Source organism: Nicotiana tabacum, chromosome 24, assembly GCF_000715075.1.
Source record: "Nicotiana tabacum cultivar K326 chromosome 24, ASM71507v2, whole genome shotgun sequence".
Taxonomy (NCBI): domain Eukaryota; kingdom Viridiplantae; phylum Streptophyta; class Magnoliopsida; order Solanales; family Solanaceae; genus Nicotiana; species Nicotiana tabacum.
Genome location: NC_134103.1, coordinates 89,988,431 through 90,003,822, shown reverse-complemented (window position 1 = coordinate 90,003,822; position 15,392 = coordinate 89,988,431). Strand labels below are relative to the sequence as shown.

Below are 15,392 nucleotides of genomic sequence, written 5' to 3'. Positions count from 1 at the left end.
ATTCTTTCCATTTTGAAATGTTTCAAAATGTTTGACACTATTCCATTTCTATCATGTTTTCATGACTTCCAAAACTGTCCAACTTTCAAACCTCAGTGTAATGCTTTTTCTAGCAAACTTACTTTTGACTATTATTGACTAATATAATATATAAGTCCAATAAAATATAAGATGAAACTGTAGAAGTAAGATTTTTTTTGGGATTTTACATAGTATATGGTTGATAATCACACGTAATGGTGAGATTGATATGGATGTCACACATTGGAGTGGGGTGAATGAAATAGAAGCCCGCATCCGGGGTTTTGTATGATACGGATATACCACCCAGACTTATAGCCTATTTGGCCAAACTTCTAAAATCAGCTTATTTTGAGAAGTATTTTTTTTCAAAAGTACTTTTGTACTTTTGGTAAGATGCAGTTTGTGTTTGACTAATTAATTTGAAAAGTACTTCTGAGTAGCGATTCGTGTTTGGCCAAACTTTAAAAAGTGCTTCTAAGTGTATTTTTCTCAAAAGTAATTTTTTTTCTTTTAAAAGCTACGTCAAACACTTCAACTTAAAAAAGAATTTTTTTTTTTAAAGAAAATAAAGCTTTTGGCCTTGGAGTGGCTTGACCAAACAGACTATTAAAGGCAAGTTCTACAGAGTGATTGTTGGACCAACTATGTTGTATGGGGCGGAATATTGGAAAAAGTCGATGGTCTATCCGAAACAACCTCTCAACCTTTATAAGACAGGAATAAGGTATGCATACACACTATTCTCCGTAGACCCCAATTGTAAAATTATACTGGGAATGATGTTGTTATTGTTGTTGTTGTTGTATAAGTGCTCCTCTCTCTCTCTCTCTCTCTCTCTCTCTCTCTCTCTCTCTCTCTCTCTCTCTATCTATATATATATATATATATATATATATATATATATATATATATATATATATATATATATATATTATGCCAAATGTGTTAAAAGCCCTGAAAAGCAACTCCCAAAAATAATAACCAATAATTTGTATATTTTTATTTATTAATGTATATAATATATAAATTTTTTATATATTTGACTAGCGAATATAATTATTTTTGATCGGTCAGCCAATTGTATAACTTACCCTTTCTTTTACCTAACTAATGTTTTTTGATAGTTAATATACTACGAATTGAAAAATATTTGGGCCGTTGGAGGGAAGGGCTCATGGATTTCAAACTTCAAGGCCCAAGTTCATTCTACCTGAACAAATGGACTCCAAATTACCCAAATTGCAATTTGAGTTTCTTCGGCTAATGTTGAGACCACTTCCCTGAGCTGTGAACTGTGTCTTCCGGCGGCGAAATTGAGTCGTAAGTTCCTTCTAGTTATTTATGCTTTTTTGCAAGCTCATGAATTCTTATTTGCTTATCCATTTGATAGTGGTTGTGTACTAATCATCAATGTTCTGAATTGTTGTCTAAAGTAGTAAAACGAAAACGACAGTAGAGCCATAAAAGATGAAATATGTATCATTATACTTTAGGGTTTCTGTAATTGGGAAGAAAAGGCATGATTTTTAAATCCTTTACCTAATTCGTATTGATTATTATGACAGTTATAACATCCAAACCTAAGCATTTGGAAGATTAATGATTTCTTTTTTTTAAATTGGGGAAGGGGATTACAAGGTGGGGAATTAAACCCTCACCAACAAGGTGAAAATTTAGGTATCCCACCAACTTCACTACTAAGATTCTCCGGAAAATTAATGAATTGATATATCTTCAAAAAATTCAATTCAGTGAATCCATAGGGATCCTTGGGTTAAGAGAGAAAGTAAGTTTGCTTCTGTTTTAGCCTGACTTGGCGCGGGGGCTTTAGATTTGAAAGCACAACTGACACCAATATGGAGGGGAATGCTTGGACCTGGGGTTGAAGTGGGTGATTAAGACCAAATTTTGGGGGTGGAAACAACTCTGCTGGGGTTGGGGGGGTGGGAGGTGGACTGGTATCGTATTTTTCTTCATTAATGAAATTGACTGGGATATGACCTTTGGTGTGTTTTGAGAATAAGAAAGGGAGGGGGAAGTAGAATAAGAAAAAGAAGAATTGAAAATCAGGCCTGCTAGAATGGGCTTATAAATCAAGTGGGGGCAATCAGTTGGCAAAACATAGGGCTGGGTTGGCTGATTGCTTTTATAATCTGTGAAAGCATCCAGTTGGGCGTGCTGCATAAGTGAATGCGTGAGCGGAATTGGCCAACGCTGTGGGATGCCAAGTGAGAGGAGTGACACCATCCTTTGCTTACTGGAAAGGGCCAATGCCTCCTGTGTGAGTTGAGGGGTCTTCTAATAGGAGCCCTGCTTTTGCTTTTCAAGAAGAAGGAAGCCAAAGGTGTCCCTGTGACTTTTGAAGGAGGAAGAAGAAGATGAAGAGTAATGAAAGAAGGGTTTGGTGTTATATTCCTATGTTGTCTATGAATGAAACCTCTAGTACATAAAACTTAGAAGAGCAACTCCGTGTTCGTAAAAGTTCAAGGGTTAAGTTACAATGGAAAAAATTGTCAAGGCTAGCTTTTTAAAATTTGGAAAAATTCAAGGGTCTCCGTTGCACCAAGAATTAGGATTCAAGACAGATTAAGCTTATCAGTGTTTAAACATTATAACAAACTTTGTAGTTTCTGCAGCTGTGAAGTTTTCCTCATCTTGTGTAGGATCATTTTAGTAAGTATTTTTGAATAAGTGGACCATTTTTAATTTCCCTTTGCCATAATTCAGGCCTAAACCACAGGATAGGACCCCTCTTTTTTCTGATTGGTGAAGGACTATGAGTATTCTCCTTTTGGGTGTTTTTTATCAGGTTGAGCATTGTCAACCCCACCAATTGGACTCATATGAGGCAGTATGAAGTGGTTTGAGCTGGCTGCTTGTCTCTGTTAAAACTTATCTTTACTTCCTAAAAAATAATAGAAAAGAAAAATGTACTTATTATTACTTTTGATGAAGTAGAAAAGATATATTCGGCACATTTGATTGGAAATCGGAAAGCATTTTGTCTGCTCTCTTTCTGATGAATCTCTTTGTTCACTTTATTATACCTTTTTCATCCCTTTATTTTTGTTCTACCAGAGTCAAGTTTGGTTTTATATGATTTTTGGTCTAGCTGATTATGCTTAATCCGGGAGTTCTGCACAGCTATAATATGCATATCCTGCTAATTCTTGTCAGGGCTGATGGATCGACAAGCTCCTGATTATGCAGCTGCTATGGCATTTGCTCAACAGCAGCACCAAGCAGCAAACACTCAACAGCAACAACAGTTTGGTTTTCATCCTCAACATCAACAATTTCCTCCTTCAATTCACGGTCCTCCATTTCTAGCCCCGCATTCTTCTCTTCAACAGTTCCCTTACCCTCGCCCTATGCAGCAACCACAACTCCATCCTCATACGCCCCCTCCGCATCTTCTTCACCTTCAGCAGCAACAGCAACCGCCTCCTGCTTTTCCACCACACATGCCTCCTCACCTTGCTCCATCACCTTTCTTCAATCCGTATGATACTCCCCCGCCTCCTGCTCCTCCACCATCTGATCCTGAACTCCTAAAGCGTATTGATAAATTAATTGAATATGCTGTCAAGAATGGTCCTGATTTTGAAGCCATGATTCGTGAAAAGCAGCAAGATAATCCTGCTTACAGTTTCCTCTTTGGCGGCGAAGGCCATTATTACTATCGCTATAAGCTATGGATGGCTACTCGGCCCCCTGGTGGGCCTTTCAATCCTTCTTTCCCATCCTCTTCTTTGCCTATGATGCATCCACCAAATCCTATGATGAGTCCATCACCCTTAACCCCTCCATATAATGCCTCCAATGCTTCCGCTGCAATGTCAGGTCCACCCCATTTGCATCGACCCCCTTTCCCACCATTTTATGATCAGCATCACTCTCAGCCATTTAGCCGAGCAGATCATGATCATTCATATGGGTCTTTCAGAGGTCTATCTAGGCCTCTTCCATCAGATGTTGAAATGGAGCTGAGTAATGTTCTAAATAGTCTTACTGGTACAAAAGAGTCAATTAAAGGTGCCAAGAGTTGGTTTATGCAGAGATCTCCATTTGTACCTGCTTTGGCTGAGGCACTCAGAGACAGGGTATATTCTGTAGATGATTCTGAGAGGCAACTGCATATAATCTATCTTGCCAATGACATCTTATTTGATAGGTAACATTTCATATCTAGGTGCTTAATGATTTACTGCGGAATCCTAGATATAATAACTCTGAATTCTCCTTCACTTTTTGTCTATGCTTTCCTTTTTCTTTTTAAACTTCTTCGAGTGCAACATTTTTTTTATTGCTTCATGTTATTGACTTTCTCATAGTAGCTAAGCTACATCAAGCTCGCCTCTACTAAATTGTAATAAGAAGGAAAACAGTTGAGTTACTCTTAATGAATAGCAACCACCCTTTACCTCTTATTTACAGATTCTTTTGGGCTAACTCTAGTGATTAATGCCTTGCTCTGTACCAACCTATAATTTTTTTGTCATATTTTGAACATTATTTAGCAAAAACCTAACAAAGATAGTGCAACAGAGTGGAGATGGTGCATGCTGGTGTTTAGGATGAAATGCTTGGTCTTTGCTTGTATTAATTTGTTATTGCTGGTTTCATATTGGTTCAAAGGTAATAGCATTGGCAGTTGGGGTTTGTTGGATGGTAGCAATCTTGCGGGTAGTTTGATGTCAACAGGAACTGATGAAGTCTGAAGGATAACATCCAGTTTGAAGGTGGAGGTAGTAGTTGTTAAAAAGGAGGCCAGGTGGTGGTTGTAGTGGTGTGTGCACGTAAGAAACCTATCAGAAAGTAGCTATATAGGCATCATTTTTATTCTGATCTGTTCAATGTTCATTGGTTTTGGAGCACATTCCCTTTTGCCAGTCTGAATTCCCTTTATGTATCCGCTTTCTAAAAAAACTAGTTCCTTTATGTATAGAAGATTGGCTGTCTTTCGTAGAAAACCAATTCGTTTTGTAGGTTTTCTGCTTTATACTGGCACTTTTTGCCCATACGTTATCAAAAAAACCTATTGGGTTTGATACACTTCATTCTCTCACTATCTTTTTGGGCAAACCACCTTATGCTTCATTTGTTTGTACTTAATGAGGGTCTGAACCTGGATCATTCAGATCTTAAGTCATTAAGTGCATTTGTTTTTTAAAGATTCTACCACTTATTGGGTCTGAAGAGATCTGATTCGGCCGGATCTGTGATGGAGTCTTAAAACAATTCAGACCTCTAACACGCGTTTGACAAATAACTTTCTTCAACAAACCAAGGCTGATTTTAAACGCATTTCTTCCACAACCTTCATCTGCTCTCCATTCTCTTTGTAGGGATAAACACAACATTGATTCTTATAGCTTTTGTCAGACCCCAAGATTTCAATTTCTTCCATCTGTTCTTCTCGTGAAGAGGGGTTTTATACGGTAGTTAACATATCCATTGAAGATAAAGAATACCATGGAAACTCCAAGCCTGACAATTTGGTTCTGACATCAAAAGATTACTAAATGGAAATCATGATAAATTGGATTCCTTGACCTTCGATGATTTTGGTTCTCTTCTTTTTAGTATTGTTCTCTTATTCCGCAACAAATTTAGATGCAATGTTTTCTTTTTTTGCTCTGAAATTCTGATGGGTTTGTGTGAACTCAACACATCAATGAGGGGAGATGGGGAAGAAAGAGGGAAGGGACAAGATTGAGATTTGAGAGAGTATCCAAATATACACTCATTTGATGGTGCTCTTTAATCAAATCTTACTTTTCTTTTTGATCTAATTAAATCTTTTTTCTTGAATATATGTGTTGTTTGTACTTTCTATACTTTCAATTTTATAAAATAGAAAATGCCCGTTTATGTTTTAAATATTTCATATTTTATCGAGTTAATGGTCTTCTTGTTATATTAATAAATTTTCTCGAATATTTTATTGACGTAATATTTAATAATATTTTTATATGTAATAATTTTAAAATAAAAATAAATATACAATTATACATATTCAGACGTTGAAAAAACAAACAGTCTTAATTGTTCAGTGTTCAAATCTAAATGTAATATCTTACTATTTAGATGTGCATTCAGATTCAAACATCTTAATCTTAATAAAAACAAATGAGGCCTTACCCTCCTTACCAAAGAAAACGAGATGACTATATTCTCATTTTATATTCTGAATTATGCAGCTTGCAGCGACGAATCAATCCTCTTGAGCTTGACAATGAGGCACTTGCTTTTAAGCCTGTTTTGGGTCCCATGCTTGCAAGAATATACCACAACCCTCAAAACAAGGATGAAAATCAATCTCGGCTACAAAAAATTCTACAGTTTTGGGGTACGAAGGAGGTTTACGATCAGGATACTATCCGTGCACTTGAAAATGAGATGATAGGTGGGCAGCCTGCAAATTTTTCTGTTACTCCAAAGGAATTAATCATGACAGATCCTTCTGCTGGTGCAGGTAATTGTTTTGCTAGTCTAGCTGCAATCAGGGAATATCAGAAATTTCATAAACAACATCTGCATCGTTAGTTGCAAATGTGAACATATACCCTCGTGTATTTCTTACAATTTTTTTACTTTTTTCCTAGGATTAATGCACCAGGCAGCAAACCAGGGTACTTTACAGTGGAAGCCTGACCAGCAAAGTTTAGCAAATTTAGCTGATCAAGGCAAACAAGTTCCTCCTATACCATCTGTAGCACCACAGCAATTTCATCCTGGTGCAGTTCCGCCTACTGGATTTCCCGGGTCAATGCCTGTACCATCTTCTGTTCCACCAGCAAATCTACAACCTGCAGCTCATCTGACACCTGCATCAACTGCAAATGTAGGTGCAAAACTACCTCCATACCCCTTGTTCCCTCCTGGTCTTATTCCTGGTATGGTCAGGAAGATGCAGATTGGTAGTGGGGTGCCTTACTCTCCCATGAGCCCCTTGGATATCCCCACCATCGTACCACCATCCACTGTGTCAGAATCTGAAATTCTTGAAAGAGTGTCTAAATTTTTTAAAGAGATTGGAGAAGTTAATCCATCAGAAGGACCTATTAAACAATCTGATTCAGCCAATGATTATGATGACTATGAGAGAGAGCCTCCTGTTCGCAAGGGAGGGGCTTGTATTCCTCCCCCTCCTAACCTTCAAGTTGACCCTGAAACTGGGACTTATGCTGATGGAAGTGTGGTGCAGAAACCTGGATCGAATAGCTCAGGGCGATTAGGACTTGGAGCCACTGCTGATCCAAACGAGTGTAGTCAATATGATGACGTTTACACTTCTTACCGGAAAGAGAGAAGCACCAATTATCATTCATCAATGAGTGTAAGAACTGCTGCGAGGTAATTGAGTCGATAATGTTGACTATTCCTGGAAGGAGTATAAAGCTTTCATGGCAAAAATTTTGCCCTTCAAGCTACAGTTGAGTGGACAAAAGTTGTGCTTGTCTATTTAAGTTGTAAATTATGATGAATACTGATCCGACATTGCAACATGTAACGAAATGAGCTAGCTCTACCCCTATCTTTCTTTACTGAACAGCTAGTTAGCTGTGTTATTTGATCTTTCATATGTTTTTCTTCTATTTCGTCCTATTTTTTCTGGGAATGACGATGCTACCGATATTCTTGGCAGAGATGTTTTACAGGGATATTATGTTTGTCATACCTGTGCTATTATTTGTTCCATGGCTAATTTCATGTGAAAATGTGATGGCGAGTAGTATGGGATAGGTTGTAGAGGACACAAAATGACAAAGTAGGTGGGCTGTGGTAATCAGTCCAGGATGTTAGGCGTTTAATTTTATAAGAGTTCACTCTGTCAAGTCAAAGAAATTTAAAGTTAATGTGACTAATTTTTGTTCTAAAAATTAATTAAATTGGCTCAAACAACCAAATGCAATAATTAGTCTAGCCTTAAAATCTTTCTCATAATCTAAAAGCTCTCACGTAAATTATGTATATTATCAGACGAGTTCTGTTGAAATTAAAAAGAAAAGGTGGAGAAGAGAAAGAAAAAGGAACAAGAAATGAGAAACTGGTATGAATATTCATCTCTCGCTGAATATATAACAGTGAACTTCTCAAATTTACCACCATCGGCTAATAAAGCTCTACTATGGTTCACAATAATCAGTCACATGTTTTATCTTATATAAGGGTAAAGTACCTTAATAGAACAGAAATTGTATACAAGCGTGAACAGCATCAGAGTAATAGCTAGGGACTTTTTATACAGTGAGCAGTTTGCTAAAATCAGCACAAACTTTCTACAGGGATTTCCACTAATTCAAACACAGCTTAACAAAAAAGGAGTGGTAACAAAAACTGGCAGAAGAAAACAATTGAAATGGCATCCGAAGCATAATCAACAAGATGTTAACCTCTGGACATTTCAAAATGCATCCCACACTCTTGGTTCCTTTGTAAGTTTGAACTGTAGGTAAGCAGATAACTTAGGCCATAGTGGAACCAATTTAGCAAGTTCCTAAATTTAGACAGCCCCTTCTCCTTGACTATTTTCAGATCTTTCCAATATAACCTCAATTACAAGTTCTTGACCCTCAATTCTTGAGACAAGCTCACAGGTGACGTATTGAAACAATCTCATCGTCTTGATCTTCTGACACTTTGGCCTTCTCCTCTGACTTCTCCTAGCCGTGATTTTGGAGCACTCCCCTGAATAATACTAGACCTTTCAGGAATTGTAGCACAAGGATCTCTAGAAGGCCAAGGTTGCTCCCACTGTCGGATTGGACTGGAGCCAGAACTAGCTAATAGATGATCCTTAAGGCCCTTCACTGCTTTAAGTCGATGTGCTTCATCCAAATAACTATATCTTTGTCCTAGTTTCTCGAGTTCATTAAGTCTTTCCATGTCTAATCTATCTCCTGAGGTTGGAAGATTTGCAGCTTGATTTACATACTCAACAACTCCACCAGAAATGCTCCTTTGAATGGGAGTGCTTCTTCTCGGCTGTCCAGAGTTGGAGTTTCTTGCTCTTCTTTCATCGACTGAAATTCGTTTTGACTCGCGAACGATATCAGATGGATAAGCCCAATTGTAGCTCTTATTGGAATTGTCCATGTTTAGTTCAATTGAATGAAGATCACTTTCTGCTGAGTCTTCCCCACAGTCTGCAACATTCTCTACTTCTCCTCCATCATCTTCTTTTTCTTCATTCTGATGTAATAGAGCTTTACTCAAGGATGCTGTCACCTCTTCATTATTTCTGAAATTTAGAGAACTATTTCCCCTACCTTTGGCCTTTTTCTTTCCCAGGAATCCTTCAAGCTGTTTCTTTAGCTTGTTAATAGCAGAATGTTTCTCCTCAAAATGATTCTTGGCCTCTGAGAGTTTTGAGTGAGCCCTTTCCTCGCGCAATCTGTCAGCTAACTGGAGCATCTCTCTTTCCTGTTCAATCTCTTCTTGAACTTTTGCAGATTCCTTCTTCATCTCTTCTACTTCAGCTCTGTCTTCACCGATGTCTCTAGCTAATTCGTCGCATACCTGTTCCATTACCTCTCTGGCTCTCTTCTCGCTTTCAAGCTCTTTCACTGCCTTCATGAATGATGCTTTTGTATCCAACAACTCTTTGCCGAGTTTTTTGTTCAAGCTCTCAAATCTCCGCCTTAGCTTTCTCTCAACCTCAAGTTCATTTGCAATGGATTCAATTGCAGCCTCAACGACCTGTTGCTCTTTGTTTTTCCAAGCCGCTTTCTCTTCAGCGAAGCATTTAAGGAGATAATTAATCTCATTTTGATCTGAGCGCTGTTCTTGAATAAGCTGATTCACCTGCAGGCGGGCCCTTTCAAGCTCAGCATGTAATGCAGAGACAAGAGATGTGCTAGATGAAGGTTGATCAGCATGTGCCCAAATTCGATTGATTATTTTTAGAAGCTCTTTGGATGTTGTCAAAGCGTTACTAACATCCTTCAGACGGCTGCCAAAACCAGCCACTGATCCCCGTGGAGTCTGGGCACGAGACCTGGTCTCGAGCTGCATTACAGATTGATATAAATTATCACTCTTTTTTAGCAACCTAAGTATTCATAGCCAGTCAATGCATTTCAAATCAACCCTTATAGGACCTAACCATTGATTTCCATGTTTACTTGCACAAACACGAAGAGACAGTGTGTGACAATACGCTAAAGTCAATATTAACAAAAATTGCATGCAAATGAAGTTAAAGGACATAAAGAACAATAAAACATCAATAAAATTCATCGACAGGAAGGAATTGCTTGCCACCTCCATTAAACTGGCGCTGCTTAAAGAATCTAACATTCCAACATTATGGTCCGTAGTCCTTTGTTGTCTACGGGAAGTTGTTGATGCCCTCTTCTGATAGCTTCCTGTTCCAGATCGATCCATCCTCTGCACAATCAATGTAAGGAAGTATGGATTACCAAGAATGAACTTACATAACTACGATCGCCCCACTTGTCACTATGCATCAAAAAATGAGTGCGGTATACCCCTATCAAGCGGAAAAGAGAAGGCATATCATCATCTCTGAAACTGCTTGTCAAGGCCAAGACCTTTTTTTTACTCAGTAAATAGGGAGTAGCTTGTCAAGGCCAAGTCTTCTTTAGTCAGTAATAATAAGACAAATATTAACACAACCACAAAACCTCCAAAGATGATGTCAACTGTCAAGCAGCAACTCTTACATTATCAACAAAGCAAGTCCATTCTATAAATTCATTTTTATTTCTATTTCTATCTCTGGGATTTAACAGAATGGTCAGCCAGAGAATGAGAATGTCACTTTCACCATATGTAACTTACAATCAATCATATATTAATATTTGGGAATTACTTATAAATAAATACTAAGTACTACAAATATTTGAGAATTTGACTTAATACACACATCAAAAAACGTCATTTTCTCTAGATTTCCAACAACCACAAGAAACTAATCAAATTCAATTCACCAAAATATAGTTCCTACATCACAGACACAATACTCTGCAAACTTTCAATCTAAAATTACGTTTCAAAATATACCATGAAAGACAACAACAACAACTAATCTCACAAGTGGGGTCTGCGATGTAATGTGTAAGTACTCCTACCTGGTAAGATAGAGCGGTGGTTCCCGGTAGACCCTTAGCAAAATATAACATAAAAGGGCACAGAATAAAAGAGACAGCTCACCTCAGAAACCGGGCTATGAGATGGATCACACAAATGGGGAGGCAAATCGCCCAAAACAGAGCCCGAGCCCGAATGAAGGCCCCGCAATTTCTCCTTCTTCAACATCATCATCTTCTTTTTTCCCAAGTCATCAGTCATTCTAGGGGAAGGCATTTCATTCATCTCCCACAATGTGGCAGCCAATTTTCTAGCTGAAACAGGCTGTGATATCCCACCAAGTGACTGTTTTGGTGACTCAACAACATTTCTTAATGGAGTAGCCCTCCAGCTTGGCACTGGTGTACTGGATCTGGACCCTCTAAGCCCGGGCCCGAGCCCGTTTCTACCTTTTCCAACTAAAATAGCCCGCTTAAATCTGTAGTTATACACTTTTGATGATGCAGATGAAGATGATGAACAACCCCTTTTACGGATCTTGGGTACTAGACCCTCTACCATAGCTTGATTCTGCCTTGGCATTATCACTTTTTCTTCCCAAGATTACTCCTTTTTGCAAAATCTGTACGATCTGAAGTGACTAAATACAAATATTGCTACTTTTTGGAATATTCGAACTGGGTTTTCAAGATCTTGATTATAAAACTTCTGGGTATTAAAAAAGATTGAATTTTTTTTTTACTTGGGTATTGAGCAAGATTGAATTATTGAACTTGGGTATTCAAAAAGAATGAATTTTTTCACTTGGGTATTGAAAAAGATTGGATTTTATCACTTAGATGTGAGAATGACATTCAAAATGGAAAAGGGTAAAGAAGGGACAAAGTGGTGGTGGAGACAAAAATGTGTTTGCTGTTCTTTTGATTTGAAATGATGCATATAGAGAGGAGCAATTAGCAAAGTTATGACAGCTTGACTTTTGATTCAAATCTTTATATTTTTTCTACAAGTAACTAGTAATCAGTAACTAGTAATCAGTAACTAGTACATGCTAGGCATAAGTGTACCCATAGGAAGATTGGTTGGTGCAGGGTGAGGAGAGGGGGTGGGGGTGGGGAGAGGAGGAGTAGAGTTCACTGTGCATGTGAGGCTAAGAACGTGCAAAGGAATTATTGGTGTTTCACTACTATCAATATTCTGATACAGTAGCTTTTGCTGCTGTGACTAAAAGAAAGAATGTTTTTTTTTCTTTCTGTTTATTTTTGGTTTTGTTTTAGGTTTTGGATCTGCGATGATCGGAACTGTAGCACTGTGATGTTTCTCTCCTTTTCTCTTTTGTTTTGCCTTTGTCTGCTTACCTGTATTCCTTTCAATGGCTGCTCTGCTGTGTTGTGCTTTGAATTTGATTATCAGTTGGTTTTTCTTGTCATTTTATGTGTGTCCATTTTTTATATTTTCATTTACTTCATTATTGGTTGCACTTATGTACTTCAAAATTCTTCGTTTGGTGGAATTATTACTTCTTGGCAGCTATCTCATTTCTAACTTTGTTCAAATCTTCGTCTGTTTCTTCATTTTTGCTATTGAAAAATTCCTCCTTGTCTTATGGTTCTTTTCGGGGTATGATTTGGTATTTTCTAGTGTCATTTATTTATTTTTTAATCCAAATTTGGAGATGGGCAAGTAAAAATGAAATGTGGTCAATGGGGTGCCCGACATATATTGAATGAAATTACAACACGTTGCTTTTTCAAAAAGGTACAAGCTTGACCAGCAACAGTCTAACAAGGGTGTAGAAAAGTGAAAAAAACATAATTGGGGTAACGACAATAAAACAACAACAACAACAACCCAGTATAATAGATCCTTGGCTCCTTCCCTTCAAGAACTTCTCACCTTGCTCTTGGAGTGACTCGAACTCACAATCTCTTGGTTGGAGGTGGAGGGTGTTCACCACTGGAGCAACCCACTTGTCAAGAATGAATTTAAGATTTAAGTCATTCTGGTTTTTGTTCTTAGATGTATTGATTCGGTGTATATAAGAATTTCTTGATAGTATTTATATTTATCAAGCCTTTCTCAATCCCTATATTATTCATCAAATACCAAGGAAAAGAAATGAGAAAAAGATCGGAGAAAATCTTTTAAAAGATATGCTAATACTTCTTTATTCAACGCTAATACTTCTTTATTCAACTTTTATTTTTCCTTTTTTCTCATTTTTAAACAAATTTTGTGAGTAGCATTAAACAATACTAATTGATATGAGTCTTTCAAGTTTGATTGGAGATCGTATGACACCATCAAGATATATATTAAACTTTTCATTGAAGATCTCCATATAGTAAACAATAGGAATACTTATAAGTTCTATGTATGATGCCATCCACAAAATAAAACATATATATACTATTCGATTATTTATAAGGTAATTAAAAATATTTTGCAATGTGAGTACATATAACTTTTGAGAAAAAGATTATACATATCTTAAATGCATAAAATAAAACATCGAAAATAGGGGAAGGAATCGAGATGTAGTAAAAAATGATTAAGCGGTCCTTTATGTTGGGTAGATTTAAAATAACTCCTTAAGTATAATATCTTAAGCATATTTGATCAAATTTTTGTTTTCGTGAAATATTTAACAAATTGTAACTGTTAGATTTATCGAAAACTGCAAAAATAAAAAGATTGAATGGGAACTCACATTTAGAGGTGCAGCTTTTGCAATTTTTTATATTTTTGGTCTATTTTTGGTGTCGCAGCTTTAGAGGTGCAAGTTCTGTTTATTTTGGTCTATTTCTAATGTCTGGTGTAATTTTTGGGATTCAAGCGTTTCTAGTTAAATATTTCTTTTTCAAAATTTATAAAATCTTTTACAAGGACTTAAAGTGATCAATTTTAGTAAACTTAAAATACCGAAACTATTCAAAAATAAACTTAAGAGACTATTTTAAACTTAACCACAAACATAAATTACCATTTTTGTCTTTTTTTCGAGAAGTAGTCTGAGGGTTTCAAGTTTTAAGCTAGCGGTAGTGTCTTTTACCACATCATTCCATACACGGCTCATAGAGAGCTTAACCGTACCCGGCCACACAAGGACTCGATTGTACCCGGTCACATAAGGGTTTGATTGTGGATCGGCTGATCAAGTCCGCACACTTCATTCCAGTCAAGACTACTTATTTTTCAGAACGATTGGCCGAGATTGTTCGCTTTCACGGTGTGCCAGTTTAGACTAGATTTGGTTGAAACTTAAGAAAAAAGTTTTTGAAATTATATTGAAAAATAATTTTTGGAAGTTGAAATTGTGTTTGAACATACATTTAATTTGAATTTTTTTTAAAATTTTGTGAGTGGATGAAAAAAATTTCACTCAAAAATTGCCCTAAATTAGTTTTTGGAACTTTAAAAAAAAAATCAATTTTTTCTTAAAAAACTGATAATATTCTATGATTTTTTTTTTTTTGAAAAAACCATAGCCAAAATGGGAGCTTTCACCAAGTCAATCTGAACGTCAGAATTCTCCCAACAACAGCGAAGAAGATGGTATTTTGGTCTTGCCCACCAACACTGAAGCAGCTCAAATTCACACTCTGCGGCGTCACCGTAGGCGCTACTCTTATCACCGCCGGTGCCTACTTATCCTACGCCAACATTGGGCCTCAACAAGCCCGCGCTAAAGCCCGAAAGGATTACATTAAAACCCGACTTAGACTTCTCCAAGATTAATACCATCCATATTACTTGTTTAATATACCTATACACAACCAGATTTATCTATAACTAAAAGAACTTTCAACCCTTTTGGTTTATATGGGTAATAATCTTTTTCCTTCTACAGTTTTTTGAATTGGTGCATTTATACTTTTATATGTGAATCTTTATTACATTTTTCATGTTGTTTTTCTGCTTTAGTTCATGCTTTTCTACATATTCGCCGAAAAAAAATGCATTTTCTGTCCTCTATTATCTTCTATTCCTTGTGGGGTGGTTGGGGGTTGTGCCTTTGGAAATAAGGAGGAGAGTGTTAGTAATTAGTGGAAGTTATATGAAAAAGTAGTAAGGCTTATTATTATTGAAAGACTAGCTAATTGAAAATGTAGGGGAGGAGGATCCAAATTAATTAATAAAGAAAGAAAGAGAACATGTTGCTGTTAGGAGGAATATATCCCAAGTTCTTTCCAGTTGCTGCAAATCATTTAGCCAGTCTATTAACAGAGAAGCAAAAAAGAAGAAGTATTTGGTTGCTACTGTTTTGCGGAATTGTGCATCCAATAGCCAGGACTAATTACAATTATAAA

The 15,392-nt window shown here is 36.9% G+C and overlaps 2 protein-coding genes across 2 annotated transcripts; one reads left to right on the top strand and one right to left on the bottom strand.

The window, feature by feature from the left end:
• The first annotated feature begins 1,220 nt into the window (after positions 1-1,220).
• LOC107792995 (SUPPRESSOR-OF-WHITE-APRICOT/SURP RNA-binding domain containing protein 1) lies at positions 1,221-7,623 on the top strand. The gene is made up of 4 exons (XM_016615263.2): positions 1,221-1,344; positions 3,202-4,198; positions 6,228-6,502; positions 6,633-7,623. Exons 2-4 carry the CDS (start codon positions 3,207-3,209, stop codon positions 7,385-7,387), a joined length of 2,022 nt encoding a protein of 673 aa, XP_016470749.1. The 5' UTR covers positions 1,221-1,344; positions 3,202-3,206; the 3' UTR covers positions 7,388-7,623.
• Positions 7,624-8,159: 536 nt separating this feature from the next.
• Positions 8,160-12,525, bottom strand: LOC107792996 (uncharacterized). The gene is made up of 3 exons (XM_016615264.2): positions 11,206-12,525; positions 10,294-10,419; positions 8,160-10,038 (listed from the first exon to the last, which is right to left on the bottom strand). Exons 1-3 carry the CDS (start codon positions 11,662-11,664, stop codon positions 8,647-8,649), a joined length of 1,977 nt encoding a protein of 658 aa, XP_016470750.2. The 5' UTR covers positions 11,665-12,525; the 3' UTR covers positions 8,160-8,646.
• Between the last annotated feature and the right edge of the window lie 2,867 nt (positions 12,526-15,392).

Coding starts and splice junctions, on each gene's coding strand:
- LOC107792995 (XM_016615263.2), top strand. CDS start 3,207: ATGGATCGACAAGCTCCTGATTATGCAGCTGCTATGGCATTTGCTCAA. Junction 4,199..6,227: donor AATGACATCTTATTTGATAG/GTAACATTTCAT, acceptor TGAATTATGCAG/CTTGCAGCGACGAATCAATC. Junction 6,503..6,632: donor AGATCCTTCTGCTGGTGCAG/GTAATTGTTTTG, acceptor CTTTTTTCCTAG/GATTAATGCACCAGGCAGCA.
- LOC107792996 (XM_016615264.2), bottom strand. CDS start 11,664: ATGCCAAGGCAGAATCAAGCTATGGTAGAGGGTCTAGTACCCAAGATC. Junction 10,420..11,205: donor CTCATAGCCCGGTTTCTGAG/GTGAGCTGTCTC, acceptor TTGATTGTGCAG/AGGATGGATCGATCTGGAAC. Junction 10,039..10,293: donor GCAGCGCCAGTTTAATGGAG/GTGGCAAGCAAT, acceptor TCTGTAATGCAG/CTCGAGACCAGGTCTCGTGC.